This window comes from Lutra lutra, chromosome 15 (genome assembly GCF_902655055.1).
Source record: "Lutra lutra chromosome 15, mLutLut1.2, whole genome shotgun sequence".
Lineage (NCBI taxonomy): Eukaryota > Metazoa > Chordata > Mammalia > Carnivora > Mustelidae > Lutra > Lutra lutra.
Genome location: NC_062292.1, coordinates 25,951,087 through 25,967,879, shown reverse-complemented (window position 1 = coordinate 25,967,879; position 16,793 = coordinate 25,951,087). Strand labels below are relative to the sequence as shown.

At 51.1% G+C, this 16,793-nt stretch overlaps 1 protein-coding gene across 1 annotated transcript in view; it reads left to right on the top strand.

Annotated features, from left to right (window-relative positions):
* The first annotated feature begins 678 nt into the window (after positions 1 to 678).
* PAPPA2 (pappalysin 2) overlaps positions 679 to 16,793 on the top strand; it is a 302,814-nt gene continuing 286,699 nt past the window's right edge. Inside the window, exon 1 of the mRNA XM_047705709.1 lies at positions 679 to 1,632. Within this exon, the coding sequence (XP_047561665.1) occupies positions 729 to 1,632 (904 nt within the window). The 5' untranslated portion in view covers positions 679 to 728. The remainder of the gene's footprint in view (positions 1,633 to 16,793) is intronic.

Below are 16,793 nucleotides of genomic sequence, written 5' to 3'. Positions count from 1 at the left end.
GGGCAAACTGGCGGCTGGCTGGGGGCTCTGGCTGAGGAGGACCTCTGGAGAGCAGAAGCTAAGTACCAGCTTGGATTTTTGTGTCCCCAGGTTCCTTCTGCAGTTTTAGAAAGAAGCATCAAATTCTGTGCACGTTGCTCTAGGGATTTGTTTGAAGGTGGATGTAGCTTAGGTTAAGAGCTACAGAAAGAACGGAACTCTTAGGGAAGGAAGAAGGAGAAAGAAATGAAAATGAGAAGATTAGTGTCTTTTTCATGACTTCAGGTAGGGAGCGGTGTGAGTTTGTGAGGGAGTGTGTGTGTGAGAGGGCGTGGCTCCCGTCTGTGTGTCCCTCCTCTAGGATCAGCAGGAGGAGGGGCTATTGAAGAAGGGACCCAAAAGAAAAAAGAAAAAAAAAAAAAAAAGAAGAAGAAAGGAAGAAACCTGAGCTCCCTAGGAGGAGGTTCCAGGGAACCCGGAGAAATGAACTTCTTCGTTCTGCAAGGACTAAACTAGAGTCAGGAGAGCCAGGTCAAGGGAGAAGGGAGAGGGAGGCACAGCACTGGTCGCTGGTAGCCAGAAGAGGCACTCTTTCGGGGCTGCTCCTAAAAGTTTGGTCTGTGAACAAAACAGTTTCCCCGGTGACTGCGAATCCACTGCTGGCCGTCTCTTGCTCTTCTCCCCATCACTCCCGTGTGGTACCCAGAAGTTGACTTCTGGTTCTGTATAGAGAGAGAGCTGGGGGAGGTATGATGTGTCTTAAGATCCTGAGAACCAGCCTGGTGATTCTGGCCGGCTGCGCGTTCAGTACTGCCAGCTCTGAGCCGGGCTGGACACGCAAGAGAGCCCTGGCTCAGAGGGGACACCTGAACCAGGTGCTGTCGGAAGGAGAACGCTGTTGGCTGGGGGCCAAGCTGCGAAGACCCAGAACTACTCCCCAGCATCACCTCTTTGGGGTCTACCCCAGCTGGCCTGGGGACCACCTGAGGCCCTACCCTGTGGGGGGTCAGGGAACCCGCCATGCAGGACACAGTAAGCCAGATGCCCCGAGGGGTCTGGCCACAAGCCTGGATGGAAGTGTGGGGCTGAGGGGTGAAGCTGAGCGGCCGGCCACCCCGTGGGTCTGGCATGGTCCTACTGGGTGGTCGGAGCTGCGGGGAGACCGGGACACTTATCTCGGCGATGGAGGATCCAAGGCCATTCCAGGTGAGGCTGAGACTCGGGAGCACTCAGCTACGGCTGCCACCGTTACCACCACCTTCGTGGGCCCAAAGGAACCCCAGCCAGACAGCCGAAGGAAGGGCCGGGTCAAGACCAGGCATCGTCGCCAGGTGGTGAAGGGGCAGGCGGGGGGCGTGCGGGGAGACCCGGGTGTCTCTCCCCGGCATTTCCAACCTTGGCCTAAGCACCCCCTTGTGCACGGGGTCAGGACCAGTCTGACCCAGGACAGCATCCAGAAGGGTGGAGGGGACCCCCACTGGGAAGCAGAGACCCTTAACCCCCACGGAGGACTGCCTGTCTTATACTTCTCGGGGAGGCGGGGGCGGCTGCTGCTGCGACCAGAAGTGCTGGCTGAGATTCCCCGGGAGGCGTTCACAGTGGAAGCCTGGGTGAAACCAGAGGGAGGACAGAACAACCCAGCCATCATTGCAGGTAACGGTGGTGCCTGGGCTTTCCGAGGTCCCTGGGGGAGTGGCTGGCTTTATGTTTGCCTGGGTTAGACCCAAGGGACAAGGAGAGGAAGGGCGCAGGGGCGGGAAAGCCAGGAGGGGCTGGCCAGGGAGAGAGGGGGAAGGGCCTTTATCCATCAGCACAGCAGGACTCTAGACATCATCTATAATAATGACTCTGTAACCACAAGAGCATTTGTCCCAATGAGTATCGATCTCGTGTGGTTCTATACTTCGCTCGTGCACTTAGGAGACCTCCAGCTCGCTCCTTACCCCGTCTTTAAAGGGGAAGATCTCTGGTTCGTTGTCAATGGGAAAGAAGTGTCACGCTCCGTTTCTTCTAGTCCAGACCGAGAGAGCCAGGCAACTTCGCAGCTACGGGTCAGGACCACGACCTGCGCTGTGAGCCGTGGGGGTGGGGCCGGGCGGAGGGAGAACCCCGCCACCAGGTGCGGAGCCCCACACTCTGGCGGGTCCCTTTTCTTTGAGCAGCCCTGGAACTATAGCAGAAAGCCTATCGAGTCGGGGTCCTGGAGTCCCGCTGGGTCCAGGACAAGACTGGATGCTTGTCCTAACATGCATCCAGTCTAAGAACAGCAGGGGCTGCTGGAAGAGGTTGGCTCGTGCAAGCCGGGACCCTGTTGTCTAGCACTGGCTCTTGGATGAGGGACCTAAAAAGGAACCATGCGTAACTGTGGTTTTGATCAGAGGTAATATCTCAGAACATTGCCTATGTGTTTTCCACTATGCCTAGATCTTGGCTTTCATGGAAAGTCACCCAGAAGGACAAAGAAAAGAGTGGCGTTAGGAATGACTATCTCCTTTTCCTTACTGGGGGTGTGTGTTTGGTGGGGGTGGTGTTGGTTTCAAGCAAGGAATGATGGCTAGACATAACAGGTCTTCATTTTCTGTGTCATTATCTCTTTGGATCCCCCCATGGAAGAACCTCACACAAGGCTAGGCACATGGTAGATCCATTTTAGTCTCATTAATTTGGATTATCTATGACGCCGTCTGATGCTTGCCAGTCCCATTTACATTGGTGGGGAAACCAAATCAACGAGAGGTGTGCCAGAGGCAGAACAGGAATGGAACCCCAGAGCTCCCGAAGTGCTTGACAACTTCCCAAATTAAAAACTTCTCAGGTTGCTGGATGCCTGCAAATAAGTTTCAGACTGGAGAAAGAAATCTGGAAGGAGGGAGCCTCTTTCAATGGGGTGTTGCTGGAACATCCCTTCTGGACACGTTGTCTCCCCCTCATTGGCTGTGATTTCTCCTTTGGAAGCTGGGATTCCCAGACACTGAGCCCTCTAGAGTCTTGTGGTTTTGCTTTATTTTATTTTTGGGTGGGAGAGGGGGTGAGAGGAGGGGAGAGAGAAGGGGCTGGGCTATAAGAAGGTGGGGGCAGAGAAAAAGTAGAAGGAAATCCTTATTCTGGGGCCAAATGGAAGAAATAATGAGATGATTATCTGATCAGAGTTGGCAGCTTCGCAGCTTTTCCCAGATGACATCTTCTTGCTGCCTAATCTCGCTTCCTAGTACCCATCTGCCAGGGAAACTGTGTGCTTGCCGTCTAGACCGAGACCCACGACTCCGCTTACCCCTCCTCCGGCAGTAGCAACAGAGGGACCTGGGATCAGTTCCCTGGCTGTGAAAACTTAGAGAGGGATCCAACAGGAATATATGAGCGAGGCTCTCAGAGGCTATTGCTTTCGCTTATTAAAACCCAAACCCGAGGAAACAGATTCAGGACAGTGGGTACCTGTCCTCTGCCCTGTCCCTTCCACGTCCTGTCTCACGGCCCGGAGAGTGGTGGCAAGACCTGATTCCAGTTCTGGCATGGCTCCTCGCACCTCCCCACCTGCCGCCCGTACAGTTCCCTCCCTCACCCACCTGTCCGCAGACAGCCACCCGCCCCCCACCTTGCCACAGCACACACACTCAGAGCCGTTTCCAAAGTGCCCCTCGGGACCCTCCGGAAGCATGTAAAATTGGGCAGGAAGCCTTTTTGCAGACAGTCTAGCCTCTGAGGCTTCTTTCTCTTCAAATCAAAGCAGCCCCTGTGGTGTACTGGTATTTCCCCTTGAGGTCCACACCAGGAAGGCTGAGGGCAGGGAATACCCAGGTCTAGCTCCTCTCCACCTTCCACACTCTTTCTTTAGACTTGTGCACATCAGAACATATTCAGGAAAGATTTAGGATAAAATTCTGGGAAAGATGGGGGCTGGGAACAAGGCCTTCATTCTCCAGGATTTTAGCAGCCTCTTTGTTCACCGTGTTTAGCTGCTTACACTTCCCCTATGGGCCCCATGGCTGAGGGTAGTGAGGCGGCCAAAGGTAGTGCAAGGTCTCTGATTTGCATGAATTTACTCACTCCTATCAACAGACCAGACCATCTTTCCTTTCTTACCCGGAGCTGGTTCTCTAGCTGGTCATTGCCTGTTCCTGGGTGGGTGAGTCTTCACCTGCGCAGAATAACAACTGGATGGAGTTCCTGGGAGGTAACCACAATTCAGTCTTTGAAGGTCGGCCTCTCCTCTGAGGCGCTCTCCTCCCAGACTTGACTCCCATCCTCTTTCCTGAAGACTCTGGACCTCAGCTTCTACTACTTACACCCAGCATCCCAGTTCTCAATCTCCCAAACTTGGGGCGTTTTCCCCGTTCAGTAGAGATGTCAAGCAGTTCAACCACACCAGCCCCTGTGAAGGAGCACACCCCCCCCACCCTCGCCATGTGGGGCCTCAGGGAATACTTCCCACACAGGGCACTAGGTGGCAGTGTTGCCTCATGCACAAGAGAGTAGGCGGCTCTTTGGAAGCCACGTCGTGGGGAATGCGTCGGGTTTCTTGGATTGCCGTCCCTGCCCTGGCCTCTGGGCGGTATTTTATCATCCCCTCCCAGAGTGGTGTTGGTAGGCACCCCTTAAGGTTGGCTTTACGCAAATCTTTTTGCAAGGCCTATGTGAAAGGGCTAAAGTGGCATTTTTGTGGGGTTGTGATTAACTTGCACTTGCAACAACTAGTAAAGAAAACAAAATCAACTCGAGTTACCTCCTCCCTCCACCCCAAGCTCCCACATTCTTCCAAAATAGGAAGCTGGACTCCAGAATGGATTGCTGGAATCCTTTTATTCAGGGCCGAGGACAATGCAGGCCTCACAGACTTCAGGTGCTGAGGTTGCCTCTGGCCCCTAGAGGGGGCATGATGGTGCTGTCTCCCCACCCTCCTAAGACCCCCCACCCCCCCAAGGTAAGGCCTTCCAGAGTTGCCTATGGCCTGTGCTCTGGAGCAGGGCAACGGGAGGTAGGAAAGGACTGTGTGCTACTGCTCCAGCGTAGGGGGTCTGGATAAAACTCACTATTCAGGGACCTGGCCATTTAGGACGTGGCGCCACGGAGGAGTAGCCTGAGGCCACAGGCCCATTTGGTTGGGCTGTTGGAACTCACTCAGCAGCGGACAGAAGCCAAATTCTGTCCCATCCTGATGTGAAATCCTTAAGCTCCAGCACCCAACCCTGAAACCACCCTGTTCCTTTCCCTCCTTCTCAACTTCCTTTCCCCTCCTTCAACCCCGGCATACACAGAAGAGAAACTTCTAAAAGGTTCCTCCGCACCCGTAATTGATTGCAAATGTTCCCTGCAGTTGCCCAGCTGAGTAACCACCTGTAGCTCCAAGTCACAGGACTGAGTCAGTACGTCCGTGGTGGGATTAGAGCCGGAGTCCGTATTTACCAAGGGCCTTGCCGCACAAAGCCTGGCAAGGCCCTGTGGGGGAGTACACAGATGTCTAAGAAACTGTCCCTCACTAGAAGACCCGTGTTTCTCTTGTGAGGATCCAAGTTTCGGAGCAGATCCCAGTGCAGAACGGAGGAGTCAGGCCGACCTGGCCCGATTCCATCTCTGACGCTTATCAGGGCTCTGATCTTTGGTCATTTGTTGAACGTCTCTGAGCCTTGGGTTCCTCAAGTTGAGAAATGAGATTGTGTCTTCCAGAGTGGCTAAGACGTTTAAATAAGTCATGTATGTCAAGTGCCCAACACAGGGCTTGGTGGGTGGTACTTAGTTATGACAGGGTATTAACAGCGGGAGATAGGCGTCACTGAGAGCCGTGGGTATGGGTATTAACCTGCTTAGCTTCGGTTCTGCCCAGGAACCTATAGTTTTTCCTTAGATGAGATAGTAACTTTAATTCCTTAGGAATTTGATTAGGTAATCTGTGAAATAGGAATGAAGGTAAATAGGATTTTTCACCAAGAGGGTTTCAAGATGATTGAGAACACTGTAGAATCAGATGCCTAAAAGAACTCTCTTTTAAAAAATCGCATGTTCTTTTCAGCCTGGGCCGTATGATTTTGGATAAATTAGACAATGGCACTAAAGCTTTTTTCGGGGGGGGGGGGGCATCATAAACCCTTTGGAGAATCTGTTGAGGGCTATGCTGACTCCCAGAGAAATGTACATGTTCGCGTAGTTTACAAAGCTTTTAGAGCTTTTCGGATTTCTGGATGGCCAGTGTCTACCGACCCTGGATTAAAACTCCCTTGTTTAGGGCACTGTGATGGCTTTTGGGGGTATGTTTTGAATGACATCTAAGAAATGCGAGTTTACGGGATTCTGAGACATCCTTTCTCCAATAAGGGAGCCGCGTACTGATGGTAAGAAGTTTCGTTCAGGCGGACACAGAGCTTCACAGAAGACAGACTCCCAGATCCAGAAGTGTAAGCGTAGATGTGAAGAGAATTTAAAAGAAGGACGGTGGGTGCTGCCTCCCCCTTTATCCAGTCTTAGCAACAGGGGAAGAGCTGCCTTTCCCAGAGCTCCTTGGGAGGTGACGATTCTGTGACCTTCCTCCTCAGCTGCCTTGTCCTCTATCGCAACCATGGTCAAAGTTTGCCCTCATGGGACCCTGAGCAATTACCGATTTTCCTCCACATATAGCCCTGCTCCTTCCCCGGGGCCCAGATGGGCGGCAAAGCTGTAGCTCCCCTACCCTTTGTGTGTCTGAATCCTGGATGTGAAGGGCGTTGTCCGTTTCTGGGGCCGGGTTTTCCCTCACAGTGAGGATGAGATACGTGAGTGTGCTCGTGTAGACAAGCCACAGACCCTGATGGTTGTAAGTTAGCATCTGCATACGAGGGGTTTTTATCTTGTGACCATAGACCCCTCCGGAAAGTGGGGTGCAGGGGCGACGTCCCTGTCAGAAGTGAAACGGGCTGTCACTTGGCCCCTCCTTTCGCAGCTCCCTGCTGAGCCCTTGACCAGGCAGCCTTCCTCATTCCCTCGGTGAGGGGGTCGCTGCTACACTGCTTCCGTAGCTCATCACGCGTGGTTTCCTGAGGTGCATGTTGCTTGCCGCCTTATCAGCTGGGTATGCATCTCATTTCCATCTACCGAGAGTTCCCCAGGAGCCTAATGCTTGTCTGATTCACGTCTGTCGTCCCTGAATATCTAGCATAGGGCTAGACTCTCAGTTTTGTTTGTAGGACCCATAAAGCAGAAATTTAGCTTGCTGGATGCCTGTTAGGGATGAGAAGAATGATGAGAGGACCTTTCTGAATCTCGAGACTCTTTGTGGGGAACAGGGCAGCGGCTTTCAAATCTGCTTTAGCTGCCGGCAGAGTTGCCGTGGGGGCTTCTGAGCAGAATTGCCCAGTGCAGGGCTCCCCTCCTGCCTTCAAAGGGAGCAGCCCCTTTCCTATCCATTTCTATGAAGAAAGGGTTTAGTTACTTTAAAAAAGCTTAAACCCCACAACTCTGGAGCCCAGGTTGTTACACTATAGCCTGCGGGCCACATGTGGCCCAAAGCGGAAGACTGTTTTATAAATAAAGTTTTATTGGAACTCGGCTGCACCGTGTGTTCTCTCTCGGTGGCGGCTTTCATGCTCACCGGCAGAGTTGGGGTGAGCCCACAAAGCCTAAAGTATTTACTGTCTGGCCCTTTGTAGAAACAGTTTGCCAAATTGTGCTCTGGAGCCTTGCTTCTCAACTTAAATATCGATAGAGATCACTTGGGATTCTTCTTAAAATGTAAGGGCTGCCGTGGGCACATGCCTCGCAGTGGATGTGCTGAGGATAAGCCTCACCGACCTCCAGTTGCTGGCCGTTTCACTAGCCAGACCCCCCTGGAGGTGTGTTCTGAGTTCATCACTGCGTTTGCCCTGCGGCCACTTCGGTGTGATGGGGATAAAGCGAGCCCGTTCCAGAGAGCGGGACTTCTCTGACAGCCAGCTCTGCCTTGAAGAATCTCCAAGGGCTTGCAGAACATTCCTTCGGCTGAACGGTGGTCTCCAGTGCTTCCGCCGAACCTCCCTTCCCTCTTTCCTTCCTTTGAGGTCGGACTGGCAGCATGGGCTGATGGCTCTCCCAGCCTTCCCAGGTTCACACCCTCTTCTGGCCTAGAGTTGTCCCCCCTCACGAAATCCCTGCATGGGAATCCTGTCTTGGCACCTGCTGTTTGCACTGACCTAACTAACAAACTCAAGTGCAGACTCTGATTCCTTGGGTCTGTGGCAGCCTGGGAGTCTGCACTTCCGACCGACTTACGGGGGATCTGGCCACCATGTAGACCATATTGATGTAGGAAGACCCTGGACTTGGGAGCCTGGAGCAGGGGTCAGCGCACTTTTTCTGCAAAGGGACAGTAGTAAATGGCTTAGGTCTTGCAGGCCCTACAGTCTGTCATTTGGCTCTTGTGGTGCCAGAGTGTGCGAGCAGCTGTGGACTGTATCTAAGTAGAGGAACGCGTCTGTGTTTCAGGAAAACTTGGTTTACAAGCCCAGGTGGCAGGCCAGACTTTGCCTGCGGCCATCCTTTGCTGACCCGCAGTCTGGAGGCCACTTCCTGTATGAGGTCCTTCATCCACAGCCCTCTGTTGCCTCGCTTCCTAGCCTGGCACTGCCCAGAATAATACCGACAGAGAGGCGGTGGCCTTGGCCGTGGTGGAGAAACGCCTTCTGGTCAAGTAAAAACAAAACTTCCCAGAGATTTCCCGCAGGAAACAAGTGCTGCTTACTTTCTTGGTCTGAGCATTCCGCGGGGAGTTTTATGTATTTTCTTAAAAAAAAAAAAAAATAGCATTGAGATAAAACTCACACACCATCCAGTTCGTGTTTCAACTCTACAATGAATGGTTTTTGTTTTTTAAGAATTGTGAAACATTTACCAATCTGATTTTAGAATTAGAATTTTGACCCCAAAGAGGTGCCGTAGCCATTAGTAGTCACTCCCCATTAACCTCCTCACCTTCCCGCCTCTACTATGGTCAGAGACAACTACCAGTCTCTTCTCGGCCTCAATAGACTGGCTCCTTCCGGGCATTTCCTGTTTGAATCTGGCTTCTTTCACTGGAGGTTGGTTCATCATGATTAATAGAGCTTCATGCCTTTTTATTGCTGAGTAACATTCCATAGATTTCCAGAATCACATCTCGTTTATTCATTCTTCAATCGATGGACCTTGTGGGAGCCTCTGCTTTTTGGCCCCTGTGAATACAGCTGCTGTGAGCACTGTGCATGAGTGGACTTGGGTTATCATTTCTTTCAGGTCTATATCCTAGGAGTGGAATTGCCGGGTCACTCTGTGTTTAACATTTTGAGGCACTGCCAGATGGTTTTCTGAAGTGGCTACACCACTTTGCAAGCCCCGGCCACGCATGAAGGCTTGACTCTATGTTTCCTGCCCTCCAAGTGACGGGGGCTTCTGCAACTTCACTGAGCACTAGGGCTCCGCCATTGCTTCCGTCTGGTACCCCCTGGGGTCTCTGAGAAACGTGCAGGGAATAGAGACACCTGGGCCACGGTGCTGAAGTCTCTTCCATCACACGGAGCTCCTAATGGTTGAGAAGGATGCTGTCATCAAGCTTCCTTCTCCAGCTTCTCGAAGACACCCTAAAATGGCCCTTTCTTCCCTGACCCCAGGTCTGCATTGGAGGAGTCCCCCTTTGGCCAGAATTGCATTATTTCTGCTTACCTAAGTGCCCTAAGTGACGTGCATATGGGGAACATTTGCGCCCTCAGAAGTCACAGTGCATCAGACTGTGATGAGGCAGCACGTCCAGGAAGCAAAGAGAAGAGAAACAGAGAGGAGGAGGGAACATAAAACCCATACGGCTCCCTTACCAATGCCCCGAACCTTCTCCTGGGTTCCAGCTCTGGGGGCATTGTTGTTTCCCTGTGAGCCTGGGGTCTGACTGGCAAGGGTTAGATCTGGAACTTAGGAGTCATCCAGGTGTCTGTGGAGTGATGGGGGAAGAGGAGTCACCTCCGGCTGGTAGCACAGAGGAGTTTCCTGTGAGCATGACCATATGGTCATCCTCCCAGTCACACTCCAGCTTTGGTGCCTGACATGTGTCATTGCCCTTCCTGTCCTCACCCCCAGCCTTCAGTTACTGCCTCTCTTCTTGACCGTCTCACCACCTCAGGGAGGCAATGCTGTGGGGAAGGACTCTGACCAACCAGGGTGGTGCCTTTGGCTGCTTCCTCCCCATCCGCTGTTTGCTGGGTGTCCTCGCCTGGTCCTCAAAGATGACACAGAACCCATGGGGGTTCTTGGCATTGTTCTTGGGTGGAGCCCAGCTTGTTGGGTTGGAAATGTTCAGGAGTGTCAGGGCCAGGGCTGGAAACCAGAAAATCGCCTTTAGCAGTCCAAATAAATTCGACCACTGCCTATCACCTGCAATGTTTTGTCCTTCTTCCCTCCTCCATGCTCTTCTTTATTGTTCCTTTGGGCTGCCCGTCTGAGTCATTCAGAATATGGGTGCCGGGAGTATGGGTGCCTGGCTCCTTCTTGCTCCCATCCTAGTCTATGCCTCAAGGAGGCCAAATAAATCAGAGAGAGAGGCTGCACCTTTGTTTTGATTCTGATTCTTAGTTCTGTATACCCTGAACATCCCTTAGCTTCAGTTTCTGATGCCATAAACAAGTGCGTAAATTTCATGCTTCTGCACTCCAGTACATGGAATTGGGTTATCCTGGGGACTCATCAGATCCCTTATGCTCACATCATATACACCATGGCCCTAGCACCTTCCAGAAAGCATATGTTATGCTAAGTTTCTGTCCAAGTAATAACAGCATCCTCTTTTCCCATGTTCACTACCTACTTTAAAACAACCCTACTCTTTGAGTTTTTTGAAAAAGAGAACATCCAGGAAATAAAGCCACAGTGGGCAAACAAAAACATCCCAGTTCTCTTTATGAGTCAGCAATGAGTGGGGAAGAAAAGTGCTTCAGCCCAAATACACACAGAGGGTTACTGAAACCCCAAATCTTGAACATTTGCAGTTGCCGTGGTGACCACTGGGGCTATTAAGACCAGTAATTATAGCTCATTTCTGGATTAGAAGTCCAGTTACTAATCAGAGGAGAAGAAGTCATGGAGCCACGGAGGGGAAGAAGCCAATCAGTTAGTGAATCATCATTCATGTGGTGACTCAGCATTTCCTAATTTTCGTACAAATAATTGCTGTATGTTTCATTTGGCGAAGAAGTGAAGTAGTTGGGTTCTGTTTGTTCATTCCTCCACTAATTTATTCGCTCATCCAACATACTGAGCTCCTAGCAGGTGAAGTCTCAGGCATTTAACCATGTGCTGGAAAATCAAAAATGGGGACAACAGGGGACTGTACCTGGAAAGGGCTCGCTGGCTTGTGGGAGCAGACCTGTAACCAGTCATCACAGCCCAGCCACTGGCAGGGGCCCACTTTGCCTCAATGAGTCTGAGGGCTCCTCGAGGCTAGGGAGGGAGACCTGGTAACCAGAGGGAGAGAAGGAGGTGTGGGCAGCAGCAGAACTGGGAAAAAGAGGAAAGGATAGGACTTTGGATGTGTAGATGGCACTGGGGTCACCAGCAAGCCAGCAAGGCCTGAGGTGGGCTCTCTGGATCCAGCAGTGAGGACATTCCTGGTGGGTTGAGAGAGAGCAGCTTCGCTCAAGAACTGGGGGCCTGAGGTGGGGGGTGCCGCATTACAGTGAGTGGAGATACGCATGAATGGTCAGAGAGTGAAGACACAGGGTCTTGTGTGCTCTGCACAGACCCTCAGCTCTGAGGGGAGGGGATGGAGGTCGGAAGCAGACACAGGCTCAGACATTTTATTTCAAGGTAAGAGAGATCCGAGTCTCAAGGCCTTGTAATAAAGTGCTGGTAAAGTAAGGCAGGAGACAGCATGGACGCACAGGAAAATCGTGGAAGTTGAAGTCACAGAAATGTAAAGTGTGCGCGTGAAGCTTGGTCATTCTAGGACATTACCAAAGACATTCTCATCTGACAAATAACCCATGTAGTGTTTAGTGCTAGCCCTGACCGTGGTCCCTGCACAAGCAAGAATGCGCGTGCCCCTCAGAACCAGTCGGGGAGATAGGTGGGGGAGCTGGAGCACAGAGCAGAACAGGATGCTGCCCAAGGTCACACAGCCGCAAGTTCAAATCCAAGTGCTCTGTTCGGAGAGGACACGCTCTCATCCACTGCGTGGGGCTGTCTCTGCCTTCCATGGAGAGGTAACAAACGAAAGGCCCCGCCTATCTCAGCGGAAACCTTCCATCTCAATCCATGCCTCCTGGGTTTTTTAGTTGCTTTCAGCAAAGGGCTCCATCCGCACAGGCCAGGACTCAGAGTCCCTGTCTCCCACAGAGACCCCCCACCTTGCCCCCACCTCCCTCAATATATATCTTGTAATACCAGGAATCTGTCACCAGATCATGGCTGCTTGAGTTTGACAGTATCTTTTGGACCTGTCCTAGTCATCCCACAGCTGCTGCCTTTCTTTCTGCCTCAGTAATTCTGCATGTCTCTCACTTGAGAGACCAATTCATTCTTCAGCTCATTGCACCAAAGGGAGTTTTCTCAACTCCAAAGCTGTCCAAGTCACTTTCCAGCCTAAAGCCTTGGATAACCCCATTGTGTGCTCAGGATAAAGTTTTGCTCCTTTAGTTTGCTACGTGGGACCCTACTGATGCTCTCCAGGACAGTACTCCCATTCGCGCACCCACACCCGTACACGTGCGCGTGCGCACACACACACACGTGTGCACCTGTGTATATACACACTCACACGTGCACGGTCATTGCTTCCTCTCCCTCTCTCTCTCTCTCTCTCTCTCACACACACACACACACACACACACACACACACACACACATTCACACACTGAATTTCTAGCAACACCAAACTATGAGCTGTGACACAGATCTACCACTCTTTCCCGGCCTTTGCACTTTTTCTCCCAATAGGAAACCCCTCCCATAGACCCACATTCATCTGACTTCCTCTTAGTCAGTCCCTGTCTTTTTAGTTCAGATGATCCCTTCCAGGAAGTCTTCCTTGGTCTCTCTGGTGTAGATTCGCTCTCTACCCGGTGCAGCCTTGCAGACACTCAGATTCATTTACCGTAAATCCCATCCCACTTTTTCTTTACCCAACAGGCACGTGCGGAGTTCTCACTGTGTGCCAGGCCCTGTGCAGGGGGCTGAGGTTCAGTGAACATGCCTAGCCCTACCCCTGTGCCATTTCTCTTCTCGGCTAGCTCCCCACTGGGCTGGAAGCTTCTTGAGGTCACGGGCTGGCCTTTACACATTGCTGCAGCCGTAGCAGCTGATGCATTGTGAATAAATAAGACTCACCCAACAGATATTTGGTGAGAGGACGAATGAATGGGTGAATAGACAAAGGGCAAGATTTAGTCTTACAAATTGTGGAGTAAATTACTCTGTTTGGAGGTAGGCAACTGAAGGTGTGGTAATCTCTTCAGGCCTATTGATTTGGAAGATGGCTGAGAAATGAACTCAACCCTAACTAGAAGGAGTGATTACTCTTCTCCTCCACTTCAACTTCCTCAGCTCTCCAAACCTATTGACCCTCGATAAATTTTGACAGGGATCTAGTCTCCCAGAAAAATTGGATGGGATTACAACTTGGTTTAACTATGATTCTTTCTAAATTTTCAGAAATTATCTATTCTATTTATTTGCTTCTTTTGGTTTGTACATATGATCTCTTTCTCATTCTCTCCTTAGAACTTTTGTTCTGTGCTTCTGTTCATATTAGGGAAAGGAAGGGAGAGTGTACCTAGAGAGGGCCATTTTATTAATCTGTGGGAGAGGCCAGCAAGGGACCTGGAGCTTTCCGTGGGTTCCAGGTCTTTCTAGCCTTTGCCCCTTCTCTGGTTCTCTCAAAATCTGGAGTGGTCACAAAGGTCTTTTTTAGCGGGTGAAATTCTTTTTACTTAAAACACAGGCAGTACTCAATTATTTTTAATCTATTCACTAATTTATGTATTCAACAGATCTTTATTGAACACAAAGTAGGTCTTCAAGAACTATTTTTGAAATAAGTTCCAACTTTATGCAGAATAACAGTAAACCCTAACCACAGCAAAAATCTATTTTAGACATTGTTTGTTTCAAGGCACATTAATAATATGACATAATTGCACAATGGAATAACCTTATAATCCTTATAATGTAGCCTGTGGCATGCATCCTGTGGCTGGAGGTAATCTTGGGCACGAACCCCCTCTGGGTGTGGTGGTCTTACTTCCCCTTTGGACAGCATGCAGAGTGTCGCTGGCCTGACCTTAGCCAGTGACTGGCGGAGGAGGGGCGCAAGCGGGTGGCCCCACCCTCTCTGGTTTTCTGCCCAGGGCAAGGTCTGGGAACTGAGGCGAGATGGGCCATATGCTGCTGAGCTGCAGAGAGCTGAGCAGGAAAGAGGAAGGCACCTGCTTACCTTGCGGCTCCTGGCACTCGTCGCCATCCCTCCTCCTGGCCCCACCTCCTCCTAGACAGCCTTCCTTTTCTCTAGTCCAGCACTGTGATGGCTCCCATGTCCATCTCCGGTTCCAGATACACGGCTCAGCAGTGGGAGCCATCTGATGCAGGCAGGCTTCTGGGAGCTTCGCCGGATCTCGATCATGTGTGTGTCACCCTAGCACCCAAGGTGGGGCCTGGAATGAATGGAGCAGGCACTTTGAACTGAATGAGTGGATGGGGAATGATCTGGCCCCTTTCCACACCTAGAACCTGACCTCTCCTCGCTCTCCAGTGGCAACCACACGCCCGAGGAAGGGAAGGCTTTCCTCCCCACATGACCCACCCGTTACCAGCTTCTGGCCTCAGCACGAGCTGTCTCCTCACCTGAAGTGTCCTCCCTCCCTCTCTTCCTCCATCTAAATTCGATCCTTCAGTTAGTGGTGAGGAAGTCAGGATCCAGAGCCAGGTGTTCTGGGCTCCAGCCCTTCCCTTGCTGTGGGAACCTGGCAAGCTAAAGTCTCCTCGTTTGTAAAATTGGCCTCATGACCATTTCTGTTTCACAGAATTGTTGTGGTGATTAAATAAGTTGGTGCCCATCGTGTGCCAGGAGCTGTGCCTGGGGCAGCGTGTGTGCTCAGTCAATGCTGATTGCTGTTGTCATCCTTCTGTGGTGATGTGGTGGCACGAGAAGGACTCAAAGCCCTGCCTTCAAGGCACTACCGGCCGATCGGGCCAGGGCGGGCTCATGCCCCTCTCCCCCAAGGTCTCTTCTGCCCGATTTCATCCCTGAGTCAGTCTGCTTGACTCAGGGATGAAAATTCTCTTTTCTTCTGAGCTTCCGTGCACAGATACACATGTCTAGCTCTCTGACACTACTCAGCCTGGGATTATTTGTCGAGAAACCTCAAGGGACTGGATTCCAACAAATCAGTATCCTCAACTAACCACATATTTTAGTTGTTCCACTTTTTAAGGGGCAGAGGCACATGACTGCGAGATGAGTTCCAAAGGATCTAGTAGGCTCTAGTAGGAACAAAACCTGCCCATTGAGGTGTGGGTTCAGGTCCAGCCTTTCCACCTTCTGTGGCCCCCATTGCAGGATGTCTGACAGTGAGAAAGGATGAGAAAGAGGAGAACTTTGCAGTCCTTCATGATGGGCCTAGAGATCCCAGGCACGGACAATCAGAACAACATGGGCCTGGTGACAAACCAGCCCAGCCTCTCCTTCACAGATGGGAGTGTGAGGCCGTCGAGGGAAAGGCACTTTCCAGACATCACACAGCAGTAGGATGGGATCACGTTCCAAGCTTCTTGGATCCCAATTTGGTGTCACTTCAGCTCTTCCAGGTTGCCCTTGGTTAATTTAAATCTCTCGCTGGAAAGCAGAAGAAAACAGTTTAGTAAGACTTTCAATAAGAAAAGGACAAAAGATGACGTTAGTCCTCATTTAACCCAGAACGTCAATTCATCACGTATTTTAACTTGTTCTTTCTCTTTCTCACGCAGAGGCCAGGCAGCCAAAGCTGGGTCACAGCGGGGCTTGACTCATAGGTCAGCTTTAAGTGTTCTCTTTGGGCTCTGCAGACTCACCTGGGTTTAATTTGAAAACACACACTCTGTATCTTCTGGTTTCTTCGGCTTGGAAACTGGTGGAAAAGGGGCTTTAGTTTCTGACTGGCAGAGTATTTGGGTTTGCGTGGTCCCTGAGTACAACGGGCTTCCTAGAAAGCTTCCAGAGTCTCCGTGGGTTATTTGTGACCACAGGGCAGAGGCAAAACTGTTCAGATGTTATTAAGTCAACACAGGCAGTACATGGTCACTGAGCGAATCTGAGACACGTTGGACATATCCTAACGCTTTGAGAGTACTATGATGTCTAACTTGATGAAAACCCGATAGGCAACCAGCTAACCTAACTTGGGAGCTTATTTTCATGGCGTGAGGATCTGCTCCAAGCTTCCTCTAAATAAAGACTCCCGCAATGCCTCTGAATCATCAAGTATATATTTAACACTATTTAAACACTGCTTCTAGGGCAGCATTGATTCTGTAAACTGTACCTGGCAAGTGAAATGCCAAAGCAAATTTTGGAGAGAGATCTCAAAATTATTTATTTGGCGGAGGAAAGGGGAAAAACAGGAAATTGGTGTCGGGAGCTGCTCAGCTAGAATTTTAAGAGCTCTCAGAGGGACCTTGATAGAAAGGGGATAAGGTTGCAGAAGGGGGGCTGCAGCTCCCAGCTGTGGGGGCCACTGTGTCTCTGTCTCTCCCAGGACTGGCCTGCACCGGGTACTAAAGGGTCTTCTCAAGGATTAAGAGAGTCGAGATACGCCGGGTTGTCTAAGGGGTAGGACTTCCTACCACTCCCTTAGCCTCTGCACAACCCACCTCCACCTTCTGCA